General features: G+C 36.6%; 1 protein-coding gene across 1 annotated transcript in view; it reads right to left on the bottom strand.

Annotated features, from left to right (window-relative positions):
- Positions 1 to 8,237: 8,237 nt before the first annotated feature.
- The window catches only part of LOC122810324 (histamine H3 receptor-like), a 564,528-nt gene continuing 552,361 nt past the window's right edge, over positions 8,238 to 20,404 (bottom strand). Inside the window, exon 3 of the mRNA XM_044081891.1 lies at positions 8,238 to 13,124. Coding sequence (XP_043937826.1) covers positions 12,234 to 13,124 — 891 coding nt within the window. The 3' untranslated portion in view covers positions 8,238 to 12,233. The remainder of the gene's footprint in view (positions 13,125 to 20,404) is intronic.

Here is a 20,404-nt window from a genome sequence, read left to right as displayed (position 1 = left end):
TTAAAAAAAATGTTACTTTGCAGTTTAGAACTGGAAAAAGATGACATTAAAAATGCATGCAGGGTCTGTGTGAAACTGCTGATAACATTGTGAATATTAGAGTAGAGATGAGAGAAACTTATGGAATGGATGGTGGAGATTGGAAGATGTTTTGAAATGTGAAAAAAAAAACATGGTGAAACATTTTCCAAATGTTATTTTGTGCATGGTCATAGAGGGACATTAAGATACGCAGGCTATCCTAAATCATATTTCTTTTGTGCAGACTTTTCACATTTAGTTAATGATTGTGACAAGGTAGAATGTAAGTAGTATGGGGAGGAAGAAAATGTATCAAGAAGGGGTTTACCTGAATGCAGGCATGGATGGACTGTCAAGAGCAAACAGTAAATAATGAAAAGGAAACGCAAAGGGAAGAAAACCTAAAAGAGGCTGAGGGAGAGGGTGAACTAGGTGAAAAAGAAATGTTGAAGAAGAAAAAATATGGAGGTAACATGAGAGTGAGAGTGTGCATACAGGAACAGAGGTCAGGAGAAGGGACTGATACTAATAATTGTTTGAAGTTCTAGCCATTCAAAAAATCTGATTCTGAGGTTCAAGGATTATTTGTACATAAACCCAGAAAAAATATTCAATTGGGGAAAGAGTAAAAATAAGAAAACAACATTTAAAAAATATTTCCCCTAAAATTAAAATGAAGGAAATCACTTGACAGTGCTTTCAGTAAATGTAAACAGTATTAATAACACCGAGAAGGATAGTGATACTGGAATGGTATGCTTAATGTGATGTGGATTTTATTCTGCTTAGCACACCATTCCAATATCACTATCCCTCTCAGTGTTATTAATGCTATTTACATTTACTGAAACTACTATCAAAATGATATGGAAAAAGAAAGATACAAAAGAAATCAAGAAACAGAGAAGGTGTTGCTGTTTAGGCAGATATAATATTTAACAGGGAGAAGGAAGACGGGATCAATTTAACATAGGTTCATAGGGTCATAGGTAGGTACTAGACTATCGGCCCAAGGGCCTACGTAAGCCTAGCCAACAAGGTTCCCTGGCTTACGTCACCCAAGAAAATTATTTTCCTGTGCCACTGTCGAGCAGACACACAGAAGTGATCTCCGGGGTGTATTTCCTATTTCCCATCCACTCCTCAAGATTTTTCTTGAAGAGTGCTAATGAAAAACTTTGCTTGACATAGATGGGTAGCCTGTTCCAGAGTATGGGAAGTCTCTGGGACAGGAATCTATCCCTCCAGCATGTCCTGTTTATTGTGGTGACAAGGTTTAGGTCCCTAGAGTGTGTAGCTCAGAGGGACTGGGATTTCTTTAGGTGTAGCATGTCCAACAGCTCTGGGTTTGACATACCTTTATATGTTAGGCAGAGATTACCTCAGAGTAGGTGATATGCTATGGAGTAAAGCTTTGTTTTTTTGAGGTGGTCAGTGTAGGGCATTTGTTTGAGGCCAGTAATCCTCTTTGTGAGATACTTCTGTGGCCTTTCCAGCTGCTGCAGATGTCTTGTGAGGTACATTCCAAAAGGGGCGTTGTACTCTATAATGGGTCTAATGAGTGTCGAGTAGAGGGGAACAATGACCTCTTTTTTCCTGGATGAGAACCCTTTTATGATGAGGTGTGCCATGTAGAAGGACTTCCTGACTACTGTGGCGATGTGACTATCAAAGGAGAGACTACTGTCCACCTGGGTCCCAAGGTCTCTTATCACACATTCAGTGTTAAGTAGATTGCTGCCTATGTGGTAGTTCATGGGTATAGAGTTTTTACCAAAGGGGATGACATTTCACTTTTTGGCATTGAGCTTGAGGCCATGGCTCTAACAGCAGGCATCTATCTCAGCGAGGCCCTTCTGTAGGATGTCCACGTCATTTGGGGACTTGACTATGGCTCCTAGTCTGCAGTAATCTGCGAACTTCATTAGCCAGAGGCCTTCTGTGTTAGCCTGTACTTCAGAGAAGTAGATACCAAATAGGAGAGGTCCCAGGATGGACAATGTTTAAAATCCTGCAAAATGGTGCTGTGACACTTTGCTTGATATTTGCCAGCAGACTTAAAAAACGCAACAGTGACCACTTGTCTGGATAAGGTCAGTTTGTATTGTGGTCCACCCCTCCCAATAAAAAGAACAGTGCTAAAAAGTGCTCACATTACTTACCAAATTCAGTTACTCCACATGATAGCAAGGTAATGTTCAGGATGCTGCAAGCTAGACTCCTGGAATATAAAGATCAAAAACTGTCAGATGAACAAGCTGTTTGTTTAAAATGCAGAGAGGTACCAGTGATCAAATTGTCAACATGCACTTAATTATGAAAGCAATAGCACCAGAAGAATGTTCACTTTATTGATTACTGTAAAATCTTTGACTGAGTAGACCATAAGAAACCATGACAGCCTTTAAAGAAATGTTATTTTGTCTGCTGAGTAATAGCAAGCGAGAGTTACAAAAGAGTAAAGTAACTGGTCCAAAACTGAGAGAGGAGTTCTAGAAGTCTATACGCTGCCACCCTATTTAATTTGTGTGATAAATTTAGTATACAAAATGCTAGGGCAGATGAAAAATATGTTTGAATCAGAATTTTCAGGGGGAATATTAACGACCTCGGATATGCAGATGATACTATGCTGATGGCTGAACGTGAGGAAGAGTTGAACAGCCTGCTGACAAAGGTGAAAGTAGAATGCACAAAAGCTGGCTTGTGCCTTAACAGCACAAAACTAAAAGTGTGTCATCTAGACCTATTAATTCTTTCCAAATTGATGGGAAAAGTGAAGGCAGTGACATCTTTTTCTGGAGTTTAAGATATCTACAAATGATAATTGTAGCTATGAAGTGAAAATATACTTGCTTCTTAGTAGGAAAGCTATAGCAAATCTGGATAAGATTTTAAAGAGCAAATATTTTCAACAATGGTTTGTAGAGGCAAAATTATGTTTTTTCCAGTAATAACATATGGCTGGGAGAGTTGGACTATAAGTAAGGCTGTGTAAATTCAATGCTTTTGAAATGTGGTTTTGGAGAAAACATGTCTGAATTTCATGAAAATCTAATCAGTCAATACTTAAGGATATAGACCCAGATTGTTCCCTGCAATATCTGATGCTAAAACTAAATCTCATATGTTTTGACCACATAATGCCAAGACAGTATTTGCTAGAGAAGATACTGATACCTGGACAGATCAAGGACAAAAGAAGCATGGGCACAATTTGTTAATACTGATAAACAGATTTGCTGAAGTAATAAATATAAAGGTCCTAGCAGCAAAAGCTGGTATTGACTAAATGAGTGAACAAGTGTATGTGTGTGTGCTGTGTGTCTGCCTATATATATATATATATATATATATATATACATATATATATGTTTGCGTGTTATATATATATATATATATATACATACATACATACATACATACACACACACACACACACACACACACACACACACACACACACACACACATACACACAATTGTCTATGTGTTTGTATTTAATTATAGAAAGCAATACTTCATATTATAGTGCTTATGTGACCAAAACTATCACATTCTGTTTTACTTTTTATCAGACATTGCCTTTGTTTTAATATTACATCAGTGTTGTGTTATATAGTAGATGATATTTTGAAATAATTTGTGACATGCTTTTATAAATAATGAACAATATTTCAGATAATTCTGAAGTTAGAATTTGGCAGTGTACTATTTTTCCTGTCTGATCTGGACTCATCCTACTTTGCATTTTATGAGATGGAACATAATTTAATATCATTGTGTGGCAATAAATACTATACCTGATTTTTGCTTCTTTGATTAGAGTTGTGGCATGGTGTTGCGTCGTAGTGGAGTGAGCACATTTTGCATTGCTCTGTATAGCAGTGGAGAAGAAAGATATGAAAAAGAAAAACAACGTTTATTTACACATTACCTGACAATGATTAAACTGTTGACTAATCTGCTGCTCTTTGACAGATATAAAAATAGTTGCAAACCATGACAATTACAGCTGTTTTTGACATCTGTTAAAAGTGCAGTCAAACCGCATCAATTTGGGCCAAGCACACACCAGTGTAAATATTGTTACCAGTTCTGTAATCCTGTCAGTAAACTACAAGGCCAACTAGTCGTTTGCTCAGTGTACCTCACAACTGCCCAGAGTTTTGCAGAATGTCCAGATTTTTGACTCATATTTTTGGTCTGTTCCTCATGAAATTTGTCATTTTCTGGATTTTTGTGGCAAATCAGTGAGGACTGAATTTACTAAATAAAAACATTTTATATAGCCCACCTAATCATGAAGGGATTCACATCTAGATCAGGGGACGTCATCGTGCCTCTTTACTCATCCCTCATCAGGCCCATAATTGAGTACAATGCCCCTTTTGGGATGTACCTTACCAGACACCTGCAGCAACTGGAAAGACCCCAAAAGTACCTCACCAAGAGGATCAAAGGGCTCAAACAGATGCCATATGCTGCCCGGTTAAAGACACTCCAGCTCTACTCAGTGGCATACCGCCTGTTCAGAGGCGATCTGTGCCTGACGTATAAAGCCATGTCCAACCCGGAATTAATGGACATGCTGCACCTCAGAAAATCCAAATCCCATCGAGCTATGCGCTCGAGAGACTTGAACCTCAGCACTGAAATAAATAGGACATGCTGGAGGGACAGATTCATAACCCAGAGGCTCCCTTCACTCTAGAATAAAATCCCAGTCCAGGTTAGGCAGAGTCCCTCATTGACTCTCTTCAAGAGGAATCTTGAAGAGTGGATGGGAGATCGTAGGTTTACCCCGGGTATCACTTCTGTGTCACTGTTAGACAGAGGCACAGTATACTAACCTCGAAAAAGGGCATAGCAAAATAAATTTAAAATGGGTGGCGAAAGCCAAACACATTCTGGCTAGGCTTATAAATGCCCTAGGGCAGATAGCCTAGTATGAACCTATGAACCTATGAACCTATGATAGGCATTTGAGTTTCAGATTCATATCCTTCAGAAAATGCAAGGTAACCCAAAATCTTTTATTCTAGCAAGTTTTCAAGTCTGTGAGAGCAATATTTAAAATGTGTCCCTATTTTTGGAACTTTGTCCCCCCATTTATTTATTTAACATTTGTTAACCTGGAAATCTGACTTGGAACAAAGCCAATTTTCAGCAGAGGCCTAGGGAGAAACGCTCCAGAGGCATGTCTTTATAACATGGGAGGAAACCATTGCTCCCCAAGGAAACCTACACTAATGCAGGGAGGACATGCAGACTCCACACAGAAGGCACCCCAGCCAAGAATCAAACCCAAGAATCTCTTGCTGTGAGGCAGCAATGCTACTGCTGCACCACTGTGCCATCCATTTTGTTTGGCTTTGTCCAGATTTTTTGTGCTAAGAGGTTGTGAGATATGGTTTGCTGACATGTTTACAGAAATGGTAAAGTGATTTACAGTGGTGTGATTTCATCTTGTAAAGTCATTTCTGTTGCCTCTTCTTATTTCAGTGTTTCTGATGTTTGAAAAATAATGCTTCAGTATTTACAAAGGCTACTTTCTAAGTAAGTTTCAGTGACCAATGTGGCAGGTAAGTTTTATAGGAAAATGATTAACTGCCTAGGGATTTAGTAAGGCCCACACCACTAGGGGACATAACTGTGCATGGAAAACAGCTTCTGTTTTCTGTAAAGAAATGTTTTTCTTTGTTTCTTGGTACTTCTTAGTGAAATATTTCCGATGTAGTACTTCCAGAAGTTGCTAAAATAGCAGTGAGGTATTTGATTTCAGATTTGCATGAGAGGCCATGGCTATACATCTACCTGTCTCTGTGCTTGTGTGTCTTTCTGTAAGTCTCTGTGTGGCTCTGAATGTGTGTTTGTTTCAGTGTGTCTTTGCATGTGTGAGTTTTGTCTAACTGTGTGTGTGTGTGTGTGTGTGTGTGTGTGTGTGTGTGTGTGTGTGTGTGTGTGTGTGTGTGTGTGTGTGTGTGTAAGTAATCTGGAAATGTAACTATGGCATTTTCATACTCTGCTGCTATTATCTGTTACTACCTGCATGTAATTTATCTTAATTTGTCTTAATAAAATGGTACTCTGGAACAATATGGCTGCTATGTGATTAGTAATGCAGATCCTTTGTGAAATATATAAGATCTGGTACTCTAGTAGGTATGTGACTTCATCTGTAACTCTGTACTCTGCATTTTGTCAAACACAGCATTTATTTTAACATCACAATACTATTGTGTTGTGATAGGTGCTACTCTGAAATGCCACAACAGTACTTCTTTAAGGTGGGGGTCATGACTGAAGCTGTGGCATTTTGTATCTACTTTATACCAATGGACAAGTAGCATACATTATTTTAAAATAAATCCAAAGAACAGTATTTGTTGTAGTCTTTTTTTCTCTGTTCTGGAACAGCAATATCTTCCTTTTGCATTTTATAAGCAGAACAACATCTAGTGCTGTTCTGTGGTACCAAGAGTTATTCCCAAATTGCAGTTCATTGGCTGAGGCTGTGATATGGAGGGGGGAGGGGTTAGTGCAGTTGTGATATTTTGCCTTGCGGTTTGTAGCAAGAGAGATGATACAAGAAAGAAACAATGATTTATTTATGCATTTGTTCACAATCCTAAACTGCCATCTGATAATTTTATTTTAAAATTGAAGGCTTTAGAAAGATAACTTGTAAAAGAAGTTTTTGATCAATTTTAAATGAGGCATTGACTTTTAATTACAAGTATTTCGAAATAATGTATTTTTAGTGATAGTTTTTGATTTATTTTAACTTATTGATGCATTGGGGTATGAAGTGTTGGAAGTGTGTCACTTTAAAAGTTTAATTGCTGTATGATGCTATATTTAATTCACTATTTAAGTTGACATTTAGCTGAATATATTTGTCTGAAGAAGTTCATGCTTTGGATGTGAACGAAAGCGCTAACATAAACTTTGTTTTTTGGAGATTACCACAGCCTTGTTAGTTATTTCATTAGTTATTCTAAGAAGTGAACATTGAGCCATATATTTTTGCCATCTTTTTGTTTACCCTGTTTCTTTTATCTCATTCAGTATGTTTCAACCTCCCAGATATTGTTTTTTTAGTTTGCTAAATAAAAAAATAAAATAAACCAAAATGATTTCACACATATTCCTGTTCACATGCAGTAGCTATTTTTCTTTTATTCATTCCTTTGTGCTTAACTTTTACCTAGCCTTCCATATTTTTCTCTTATACTTCATCAGTTCCTTGCTCCCATCAATAGCACACATTATAGTGTACCATTTCCTCTTTTGCTTTTTCATCATTGTATTCCCCTTTCATATTGTCTTTTCTTGTCTTCCTACCCTCTTTGTTTTCCCATACAGTAATTGTTTCATCCTAGAAGCTTTTTAAGCATCCATGCAGAATAGATTATTCTTACCTGACCTTTGGTTTGGTTGGTAAACTCCGCTCAACACTTTCCTGTTTTCACCTGGGAGCTGTGGTCTAGTTAATGTATCTGTTACCCATTCAATTCACTAGCAGCTTTTACCTTCAAGAGTATCATTGGTGAATCTCTGCAACTTAACAGTTTCCTCAGTTTTCTCCCTTTAATTGAGTTTAACTCCACCATGATTCTGAAATGTTCAAATCATAGTCCTAAAGTGCAAACTTTGGCTCTTTGTTTTCAAATTATTCCCATGTCCAGGGATATCAAACAAGACAATCAGACTGTTTTAAACTCCTCCTCCTCCTCCTAGTCATGTGGACATCTATTAGCTGGCATTATCGGTTAATTAAATCTGAATTCTTTAGACCACATGTAATTGCCCGGCATTTATTTAAACACAGCTAAAGCTAAACCGAATTACTTTATGCTCTTTTGCTTCACTCTTTAAAACATTAGCAGTAATCATTAGCAGCAGATCCAAAATATTCGTCCTACTTACAGCCCCGTAGCAATCTAGTCTGTTTTAGCATGCAATATAAATACCATCATGTCTCTTTTCTTTCTTACATGTGATTTTCAATTTCCTCAACCAACAATCAGAAAACGAGGGTATTTTCTTTTATCATGTACTTTCCTGTAGATTTTTTAAAAGCCTCTTAGCATTTTTATCATCCTGTCTACTAACATCTGGTTTCTATTTCATACAATGCTTACTTTAAAATAAATGGACACTTTTTGCCATTTTGGATGAAAGTGAAAGAATGAGTATATGGTAAACAAGAATGTTTTAAATGCAGTTGAAATACTATTTTTATTTATTACATGAATACAAACAACATATGAATAGAATGTCTATCAGAACAGCCAGTTATTCTGCTAATATTGGTGAGATTATTGTGTCTTTCAGGAAGGTAAGTTATGCACAGTACATATCTTACATGTTGGGTGTCATTGTCATATAAGATATTATCCTTCACTGAAGATGAACTATAGCATGGTCTTCCTCTCTATAATAGGAGGAGTGGTATTGAAATGAGTTTGGAAAGCTGCTGCAGAATGAATGTCTTATAATTTTGTAAACAGTTTTCTATTTCAAGTCAATGTAATTTACATCCTACTCACTGTAGTCCAGCCTAGTAATATTGGTAGATTCTGGTTCTTCCCTACTTACCACCACCATGGATCTATTCTACCCCCATTCGCCAATACTGGGGCAGATGTCTCTATAATAGTTCTCTGATAAGGTTGTTGTTTAACTTCTAAACCCAACTGTACCCTGGGTGCAATGCACATTCATGTTTATTCCAAGGTGCTGCCATACTGTTCTACTGTAAATGCAGTTAAGTACAGGGCATAGCAGTATGACCTCCTGACCACCACTAGGGAGGGGGTATCACTTAAAAACAAAAACAAAAAAAACATGGCATCCCTCTGGGATAGGAGAGTTGGTCATTCACAAGTCAGTTGCACCTTTCAGTTATTCTACCAGTGCCAGAGAATTTAAACAATCTCAGTCACAAGCAGTAGAGAGAAGGTCAAAGCCTTGAAGCCAATGGCAGCTTCCAAGCATTTTTAAATATTGTGAGAGTTTCAATTAGCTTGTTAATGTTTTGTTTTAGATCATCTTATATAAAAGGGATGTGTGAGGACTTTACTTGTTAATTACAGGGCCATGGTCTCAGTAAATCAAACAGTTAAGTGAATGACATTAACAGTTTTAATCACTATCTCTCTTCATACTTCTGAATACTTTTATGTTTTATTGCTCTGTATTAATCTTATGCAGGTATTTCTTAATGGTACTACAAATGTGGTGACCCTAATCACAACAATTAATCGATTATTCTTACCTGATCTTTGGTTTGGTTGATAAACTCCACTTGACACTTTGCTGTTATCACCTAAGCCTAGTTAATTTATCTGCTTAGAGTCACATATTATGTAGCTTTCCTATTCATATATTCAGTCTACAGTTCCTTTTCTATTCGGTTCTTTAAGTTCTATGCAATGCTACTAGCTACTGACTTTACTAATGCATAGTAATATATCTGGATGTATCTTCCACTAACAGAAGCTTTACTCTTTGTCTATCTGGACTTTTATGAGTAAAAGCAGATTGTTTGGAAGAAAAAATGCTTCCCTTCTAGTGGATGAGGTTGAAACTCACTGTTTACATCAGGATTACATCAGGATTAACTGCAATTTATCAGCTTGTGTTTGTTGTAGAAGATCATTGCTGGCACTGTTTTTATTACAGCACAAGCAGCAAGTCACTGTTTTTTTTTTACTTTTTACTATTCTAATGGTAATACAACTGTGTTATTTACATATATAAGTAACAGGGTAGGGGTAGGTTCCCCCCACATGTGAGATACATGATGGACTGTCCCCTGAAAAAAATGTTTTTTTTTTCCATCCAGACAAATATTCAGTTAGCTGTTTTCAACTGACTGCAGCTTCATTCAGATGTCACTCAGGAAATCACAGCAGCACCATAAAAGTATACTAGCACCTGAAACAAACCCTACACATTCGGGTGATACTTTTTTTTTTATCTTACAAGAGTCTGTGTAGGTTAGGCATGGAAAAAGAAAGCGCAAATATCAGGGATACTAAACACTAAAAGATAATGAATGGTATATAATCAGATAATGGTCAGTTTTGGTATATCATCAGGTAACAAGATATGTACAATAATATAAAGTCCAGTTCTGGCATATCGTCAGGTAACAGTATGTGTACAATATATGATGTCCAGTTCTTGTGTGTCATCAGGTAACAGAATGTATACAGTATATAAAGTCCATTTCTGCTGTATCATCAGGTAACTGGATGTGTACAAAATTCGAAGTCCAGTTCTGGTGTATCATCAGGTAACAGGATGTGTATAGTATATGAAGTCCAGTTCTGGTGTATCATCAGGTAACACGTTGTGTACAATATATGAAGTCCAGTTCTGGTATATCAGAAAAAACACTTTATCATGGAAATTATATGGCAAATCCAGCAGTAGGTGATAAGAATTAGGCCAAATGCTGTAATAATGATTTGCGAAGTTCAAGCACAAAACTTAATCCAGTTCTCTTTCTGGACTTGCCTCCAGGTGACAGGTTTTGAGATTAGTTTCAAAGTGAATGTATTTTCAGTGTTGGTAGCAGATTTAGTCAGTACCTTGAAACTGGCACACAGAAAGACCCTTGAAGCTTTCGACATTGTTACTCTAGTAACTTGAATGAAAGTTTTCAAGGATGATTAGTAAGAAATTGACTACACATTTGAATGGCACCCTTAGGGAGGCGTGGAGCATGCAAAGCTGGCTCCAATAAAGTTTAAAAATAAAAACTGTGATCATGAGATTACCTTATAGGGTGTTCTTATCAAGAAGTTCTAATGCCATGCATAGTTATCATGCGGTGTTGTGTCACTAAGTCAGAAAGCAGGACTTGGATAAGAAAATGAGGCCAGCATGAATGAACAAGTCAAATGAATAGTAAATATCAACTCCTTCCCTCTGCAATGTCAAACTCTGTATTGGGCAACAGCAGATATTGTGTCCTGCACATGAATTCAAGTATGCTCCTATGCTTGGTCACCATATGCTTTACATCATAGGCTCTCAGAATTTGCCACAGTTAGCCTGCCTCAAACCACAGAAAAGTCATGACCCTCCCTTACAGATCAGAAAAGTGCTTTGGGCCTCTATTAAAAGCAGTGTTGTAATGTAAAGGCGCAGACAATTTCCAAAGATTTTGCTTAGGACATTTTTCTCTTAAAGTACTCTGAAAAGCAATACATATATATAACTTGACTTTTAGCTTTTATTTGTCTTAATTCCTCATAAAACAATACCAGATAGTAAATGTTTTAAGTTCACAAGATTCTCAGTCTTACTTGGTCTTTTCCTGAAACAAGCATAGGGTTCCTCAGCTTTAGTCCCTGACCTAGACGCATATCAGCACTTCCTAGTGAGCAGTGGTGTAGCTAGGCATACTCAGTATACTGAATTGAGTACAATTTCTTCTGAACATCTCTTTCAAATGTCAACACTCAAACAGCACAGAATGTTTAGAACTGTGTAAATTAATATTCAGAGTATAGCGGTACACAAAGAATTCTTGTGCAAAAGGAATACACCTCTAAAACTAGTTTGTTATGGAAATAAATTGCAACAGTCGAAAATAACATGCTTCTTCTCATGTATCTGGGGGTATCATTTTGAGGGCTGGGTACATTTTTAAACTGACAGGTAGGTAGTGGGGGCAGCAACTTTACGTTTGAGTACAAAATGTAAATCTCTGGCTACACCCCTGCTAGTGAGCAGCCATTACTGGACACTGAGATGGGTAGTCAGCATGTGATGGGGAGCTACAATGTATTTTCCACTTATTGTTGAAAAGGACTAATTGGACTTACTTGGATTTAGTCTAAGATCATTAGAGCAAAATGAATCCATCAGTGCTCTAGATTCTTCCAGGGATTTGATGGGTATTTTTGTTGTATCCTCATGATGTACAAATAATTCTGACATCTTCTGGACCAATCAGATTGCAAGATATTCTATTCATAGGTGATGAAATATAAAACTTATTCATAAACATGTTACCTCAAAGAATATCTGTTTCTCTGGTAAAACACTGATAGTTTGTTTTTTACTGCCTTTAAGATACAATCTTAATACAGAATAGTGGAAAAAAACCTAGGAAAATAAATGTATGATACAAACAATTAATACATAAAACATAAAACTCATAAATGATAGCTCTTCTGTGGTGAGTGGTATTAATTTTGTGCTAGCATTTGTGGATGGATTTTTATCTTTGTAGGACATAGTAGTTTAATAAAAGCTTTCCTGAAGCTTAGATGACATAAAGGGTAAAGAACAGGATTGATAGAAGAGTTAAACCAGAGAAGCCAAAATGAGATCTCATACAAAGAGTGCTGAACGCAGCGTCCATGGCAAGCTGCTCTGATAATCATCAGAAGTGTGTAAGGTGCCCAGCAAAGCCCAAAAACACAGACAATGATTGCTAAGGACTTGGCCACTTTTTTATCCTTGGAAAGCCTAACGTTTTGTCCAGTAGTGCTGACCACATTGGTTTGATGTTGATCACTGGATATGTTTTGCTTGGTTTTGTTGGAGGCATTCGTATGTCGAGACAGTACTTCCATTTCCAAAGGAGGTAAGTCATGATCCACAGCAGATGTGAAAGACTGCCAATCAGGTTTGTTCCCAGTGTTCTTATCCACCTGTTGATTGGCAGGTGGGTGTTTATTTCCCTTTATGCTTTTGCCCTTAATATTTTTCTCAGATGGTTTAACAAAAAATATAACACATCTCTTCCTTCTGCCTTGAACAGCAAAGGAATTTTGAGAAGAGCTTGATGCATTCTTTCGCATAACAGTTCGTCTTCTGATGTTAATATAAATGCATACATTGAAGTATGTAACACTCACAAATGGTGTGAAGAATTCAACAGTAGACGCTGTAATAAGGAAATACCAGTTGTAGTAAAACTCTGCATAGCATTCTTCATTTGGCAGAATACTTTTTCCAACAATGTATTCCCAGCTGATTATAGCTGGACCATAAAGCAAAAATGCTGCAATCCATACCAACACCATTTTCAGCACTGCCGGCCTGGTTACTCCCTTCTGAGCTCTGTAATTTACCTTAGGATTTAAACAATAAGATTGTTATAGTCTGCTGACAAATCAACAACAATTTTACATTTCCAGAAGCAATATTATTACTCTTGTTATCAAAATGCATTTAGCATTTTCTTTTAGTAGAACAAAACATGATTGAAATGAGTTACATTATTTACAGTTCTTGTTTTTAACTTTTTTGAGCATTAAACTAGCATGCATATTCAGTCATTCTAATGGTCTCCAGTTACATTATTTTTTTTGGAAATTGTATTAAAAAAATGGAGGAGTGCTTTTTACAAAACCTTAATACACCACCTCTTCATGGTAAATCTTATCTTTTCACTCCTTCATTAACTCTATAGCATAGCACACAAAGAGATATTGTGGTTATATAGCATAACTGCAAAGGACAATAGCATGTCTTGTTACTGTTTGTGTTGATATATAAAATATAGGGAATGGAAATACTTAAGTAATGCAACATGAGAGAACTGGTGGCATAGGGTGTGGCATCATTATCTGGTATCAGAAATCTGGGCCTGTGGGGGTGATATGCATCAAAGTGCCAACCAGGGAAGGAAATAAGAGTGAGTGAGTGAGTGAGTGAGTGAGTGAGTGAGTGAGTGAGAGAATGATCGACTGTTCAACTTCTTTAAGAGGAGGAATGTTATCTTCCATTAGAGGTTCACCCTATAGTGTAGATTAGAGGCTAAGCTGAAAGAAAAGGAAAAGAAACTGAGAAAGTTATGCAGAACATTTCAAGAAAGAAAAAATGGAAACACATGCTTATCTTAGTTCCCCTCTTGAAAGGAGTAATGTTAGTGCATATTAATGAAAAAATCCTGACAACTGCAATATGACGACCCCCCCCCCCCACACACACACACCATATCCCACCTCTGCAGACTCTTACTTCAACTGGTGGATCACCCCAAAGATGGGAAATAAAGAATTACTGTCCCTGAAAAGATGAGATCTTTCTCCATAACATAAAGTAGGATTCATCATTACATAAGGGACAAATTTGGTCTTTGGTAACTATGCCTTGAGATCTCTAAGACCAGCAGAGTTGCGAGACCAAAAAGAGAAGAAAAGTCAAGACATAAGTGTTGAGACATGGATGCACATGCTACAGGTATTGCCACACACCCAGTGGCCTTGAAGTGAGTTCTTTATGTATTCTATTTATTTAACATTTGTTTACCAGGGAAGTATGACTGGGACAGAGCCCAATTTCAACAGGGGCCTGAGGAGAAAAGCTCCAGAGGCAATTAACAAAATTACATAGTTAACTACAAAATTTCATATATTACATGGTTCATTAGAAACTTTCATATGTCCAAGACAATAGTTGCATTGAATTACAATTAGTGAAGTATGGCATATGATATATGTGTGTATATATATATATATATATATATATATATATATATATATATATATACGACTTAACGATCCCAATAGCAAGAGGCAGCAGTCCAAGTAAACAATAGTAGCCAAAATTAAATTAAAACTGATGCTTTAATAAAAACAAGAAAACGTTAGCGCTTTCACGGAAACTCAACCGCTTATACACACACACACACACACACACACACACACACACACACACACACACACACACACACACACGCACACACACACACACATGGTGTTTGATGCAAAGGAGTAACAAACAAAAGGTTAAACATTACTACAGTATCACATACAGTAGCAAGCAACTTTAAACTGTGCATCAGATTTACATTAATATCAGTAATCCAATCAGTAATTTTCATGTGGATCTAGTTAGTAGGGCAAGGGTTAGTTAGTAAAGCCAACAACACATTAAATTTGTCTTTTGATGGGTTACAATATGGAATCCAGGTTTCCTATTTAGATCTGACACTTAAGGGCTTGGATAATGGCAAAATTTGTACTGGGGTGCATAGGAAATTTTTAGATGGAAGCCAGTACCTGTATGCCACTAGTTGTCATCTCCCCATGTTTTATGATCTATGCTTTATGGTGAATTTTTAAGATTATCTAGAATATGTAATGTTGAGACAAATTTGTTGGAAGAGCTATATAATACTTCCATTATGTTTTGCAAGAGAGGTTATGGTAGGAAAGCAATCGAAGAAGCTAAGCATAAACTTTTTGTGTCAAAATCAAAAAATAATGTTAGTGATAGGTTGTGGGGCAATGGGGGTAGAGAGAGTGGTGGTAACAAGAATGAACAGATGTATTTTGTTACTACATATAACATCCAAAGGGAAGAAGTTTGTAGTATTGCAACATATTATCGGAATATTCTGCACAAAGATGGGGATCTGAGCAAAATTTTAAGTAAGCACTTTATTATGTCATACAAATGGGGAAGAAGTTTAAAGGACATGCTTGTTCATGGAAATTTTGTCTTACCAAAAAAGTAACTTGAATGTTTGCCCAATATCTATGGGCACTTATAAATGCAATAGTTGTTCTGTTTGCAAACATATAATATGTTCCTTTGAGTATATTAATAAAATCAAAAATGTAACAAGGGGACAATTTACATGTAACAGTAAGGGGGTAATTTATGCCTTAAGATGCCTGCGTGGTTTCTTTTATATTGGTGAAACAAAAAGAAGCTTTAAAGTGAGGTTAATGCAACAGATTAGGGACATAAAAAAATCAAAAGGAAGACAATATTTTGGCATGTCATTTTAGCTGGATTTTGTAACTCCTGGAAGGTCTTGTACTGAGGCACGAGAGAATAAAATACTTTTAGGTCTGAACCAGTGGTTTTGATTTTCTTATTTTTGTTAGTTGTTTGGAATAGTTAGTAAAGCCAGTTGAACAGGGATAAGAGAGGAGAAGAGTGAATAAGCAAGGGAGAGACAGATACAATATACAGTGAGAAATAAGATAAAGGTATGGTAGTAGGTGAGGGGAAAATGAAGGGTTAACATATATTAGTTGGAGAAAGAGATATAGTAGTAGTTGAGAGGAAAAGAGGGAGTTAATGTGTACATGTATGAGTATGGTAAGGGGAGAGAAATTGAATGGATATTTTAGATGCAGGGGGGTATGGGTAAGAAAGGAAAAGAAGTGAGCCTATATGTTTAGTTATATATTATGGGTATAGTATGTTACAAAAGTGGTTTGGTTAGCTAAAGGTCATGGGAATAAAATGTAGTCAGGACTAGTACTCGGGCAGAGCCATTTGTTATTGAGGAAGATCCTAAGTAGTTTTTTAAATTGAGTTGAGTCAGCAGAAGTTATGATAGCCTGTGTTATGGTATTCCAACGTTTATAACTCCTCTGGGTGCATTAATATCTATATAATGCACATCTGGCATATTTTAATGATATTATTTATGTGCATTCATTTTTAATATCTATATAATGAACATCTGGCATATTTTAATGATATTATTTATGTGCATTCATTTTTTTTTAAATTGCATGACTAGGGTAAGACACTCAGTTTATTTCATATACTATTTTGATGTAAAATTGACCTTTTACTAAATGTTACCCTTGCTTTTGGGGTAACAGAAAACTCATTTCCCACTGAATTTCAAACATAGTAACAACTGGGTTCATGCAATTATCCGGACATCTTCTTTTCTTCTCTATCTATTTCAAGGCTGACCACCAATCAGTGAGTATTCAAACTTAGAACACAAAATTTTAAGGCTGATTTTAGGGCAAGGGGGCTATACAATTATCAAGGGTGATAAAGCCTTACAGGGCATTAATGCTAACAGAATGCTACAATATGCCCCTGACTAATGGCAGGTAATACAGTTGCAAGCTGAAGGAATGCCCTGGATAAAAATTCTGCAGCATTCAAATTACACTTTTTTAGGGACACACATGTTTATTTTAATTTTGAATAAGGAAGTAGCAGGACTCATTGGTAAAAGTGCAAATTTTATCTGTAAAAGGCACCTAACATACCTCTCACCTGTCCATATTTTTAAAGGCTGTCCAGATTTTTGCCTCATATATTTGGTCTATTTCTGTAAAATTTGTGGTTTTCTGGCAAATGATTGAAGCTTGAAGCCAGTAAATAATAGCACACATGTGAGCTTCAGACTTCACATCCTTCAGAAGATATATGCTATTACTACACCTGTTAGTCTAGCAATGCTCTAAGTTTATACGAGCAGTATGTAAAATCTGCCCCTATTTTTGAGACTTTGTCCCCTCATGATTTTAGGTTTTGTCCTCATTTCTTGCACTAAGAGGTTGAGAGTGCAACACTTAATGTGAAATTCCATATGCCAAGCTGTAGCCACATCAGTCAAGTAGATGTCAGGAAAGGCACCTTTTGTTTTGTCGACTGTGCGTCATGCAGTTAATGTCAAGATCCTGTGTATTTCAACATCCAGTTATGAAGGAGCATTGAAGTAAATCACGTTACAATTTTGAAAGTTTTATTTTATATGTATTGGATATTTTGTTACCCACAATGAGAGAATAAGATTTTAATACTATGTGGGAATTAAAGGCCTCGCAGGTGTTGGGATCTGATCTTCCTAGGTGTTGATCATCACAATAAAATTAATGTTTATCAAAGTCTGGGACTTTAAGGCACTGGAGGCATTCAGAAAGGTTATCTCTACAGTGATAGCAGTGCTGCTGTGTGTGCTGCAGTAGGACAATGGCACTATGGCACTAACAAGTGATTCAGAAACATGCAAAAGCTCATTCACAGCTCCTTTGTGTACCTCTGAATCAAACACCTAATACAGCTGGAAAAAGTGTGCCAGTATTCTTCCCACCCATCCACGCAACTCTCTTCCACAGATGGAGAGACTAACACACACACACACACACACACACACACACACACACACACACACACACACACACACACACACACACACACACACACACACACACATTCTAACACTCATACACAGTGACAAAGATGGTCGATTGTTCTTGTTATGCTCCTATACAAACACACACATATACACATAAACACACAAACACACATGTTCCAACATACATGCACAGTCACAGGAACACCTTACAGACTGTCCCTGTCATTATCCTACACACACACACACACACACACACACACACACACACACACACACACACACACACACACACAGATTTGCAGTACTTACCTGCTGTGCTGCTAAATGTCCTGCTACGGCTATAGACAATAATAGATGAACACTTTAAAGCAGCATGCTCAGTCCCATAGCTATAGTTCAAAATAGCCCATTAGAGCTTGCCTCTGAAATGCTTTACCAAGATATTTCAATCCTGGAGTAAGGCCGGAGAGCAGACCCCATCACTACCTTATGTTAGTCATGTCCCCTTATTGCCATAGCTGCATACAGCATTATCCAGTAAATTGCTACAGATGTACTTGCCAGAGGTTTTATACCACTACAGTGCTACAGATCTCTTTGATTTGCTTACTTGTAGTACACTTAGTAGCAGTTCATTGCATGATGAACACACATGCTCACTCTCACATAACATGCACATTTGTGGACAACTTAAAAGACCACCATTTCACCTACAGCACCTCTTTGGATATGAGAAGAACCTGAGCACCCCTCAAATATCCCTGATTTTCAGGAACATCCCTGAGTTGGGCTCAAACCTCTGCTCTGCCCTTCCAAACGCCTCATAAAACTGTTGACTTTGGAAGAAAAGTTAGTGGGTTATATTTAATTAATAATGACAATTATTAGAGTTGTGGACTTCTTTACTTTGGAGCATGCATGCTAATCTGCATTTCCTCATCCTTAAATTTTTCAGATTAATAGAAGTAATAGTTTAAGAACTCTCTCCAATTGTACTAGATTCCTTCTGGATTTTTCTGTAATTCTAGAGGTAAGAGGTTAAGACTTACTTGCACCCATGAAAACCAAAGTGGGCACAGGAAGGCTGTGCAGACTTCACACAGAAGATGTCCCAGGTAGGAATTAAGCTACTATCATTTGCCTTATATTGGCAATAAATGCACTTTCTACAACCAAAGATGCTTGAAAAAATGATGAGCATAGTGGGTAATAGACCTGGTTACTCATACAAGAATAATAAGTCATTGAAAAGATTTCTCTCTTATGAAAATTAAGTTGAAAAAAGGATACAATCTGACAGGTTAGGCGCCTTTGGTTGTAGAAAGTGTAATTAAGTCTGATGAAGTGTCCAGGTAGGACATGAAAGCACTAACTGAATTAAACAATTTTTTCTTCCCTCAAGTGGCTGTGGTGTATTCCTCTTTCTGTCTTTACACTACTTTGCTGTGGACTTTGGTCTTTTTCAGAGAGATACTCTACTCTCCAACAGCTGTTTTGTTAAATTTAAACGCAAATGTTGCTGACTTACAAAACAGATTTATGACAAATAATATCAGGATAACTGGATTAAAAGAAGTACTGAAGGCAAAGATACTTCAGCATTTCTTCAAGTGCATCTGCCTCAAGTCTCACATTTAATGACATTTAAGTTTTAAAAGGGCTCACATAGTTTTTAAAATGTCCACTAACCAAAAGTGACAAGATGAGACATACATAACTAAACCTTTAAATGATAAAAAAGACAACTTGTACTTCACACTACCAGTGGATGTAAGCAAGCAAATACAGTCAAAATTATACCTGATTGTTCAAAATCAGTCCTAGAAGAAAGAAAAAAGAAGAAAATCCATGTAACAAAATAAATGAGTTATATAGCATAGGTAGTAAGTATATATATTAAAATATTTTACTATATCAATCTGGAAAATAGATGGAAATAACTTAAAATTCTAGACACCAGAAGCTGCAAATAAAGTTGTAATAAACATAAAGCACATCACGTAAGATCAAGATTCCACAACACAGTACAATCTCCATATTGATAATATTCTGTGTACAATTAATTCATGGCATCATTGGGATGTTTTCTGCTTAATCATCAAAGCTCTCACTGAGGAAAACAAATTAAACACCTCAGAAATGTTTTTCACCTTCCCCTCTAAAGGAAAACAAAATACCTACTAGATAGTTGCAGTTTACCAAACCAGAAACTACTTCATACGATGTCAGAAAATAAAAAACCTTCAGTAAAAATTTATTATAAAAACATGTGAAACCTAATTTGTATAAGAAATCAGAAAAATATCAGAAAAATAAAGATATCCTAATCTCTTTATCTTAAGGTATTTCTACTTTAGCATGCTTTTGGGATTACATAAAATTACAGTTTTTGGTAAAACATCATTCTAAAAGATCATGGATTATAGGCTGGATTTAAGTATAAACATTTTAATTCAATTACCTATCTTTTATGCAACTCTTATCCCATTGTTATTTTGAAAT

Source organism: Protopterus annectens, chromosome 8.part1 (assembly GCF_019279795.1).
Source record: "Protopterus annectens isolate FY-2018-M chromosome 8.part1, PAN1.0, whole genome shotgun sequence".
Lineage (NCBI taxonomy): Eukaryota > Metazoa > Chordata > Ceratodontiformes > Protopteridae > Protopterus > Protopterus annectens.
Note: the sequence above shows the minus strand (reverse complement) of the source record. Positions and strands in the feature narration are given on the sequence as shown.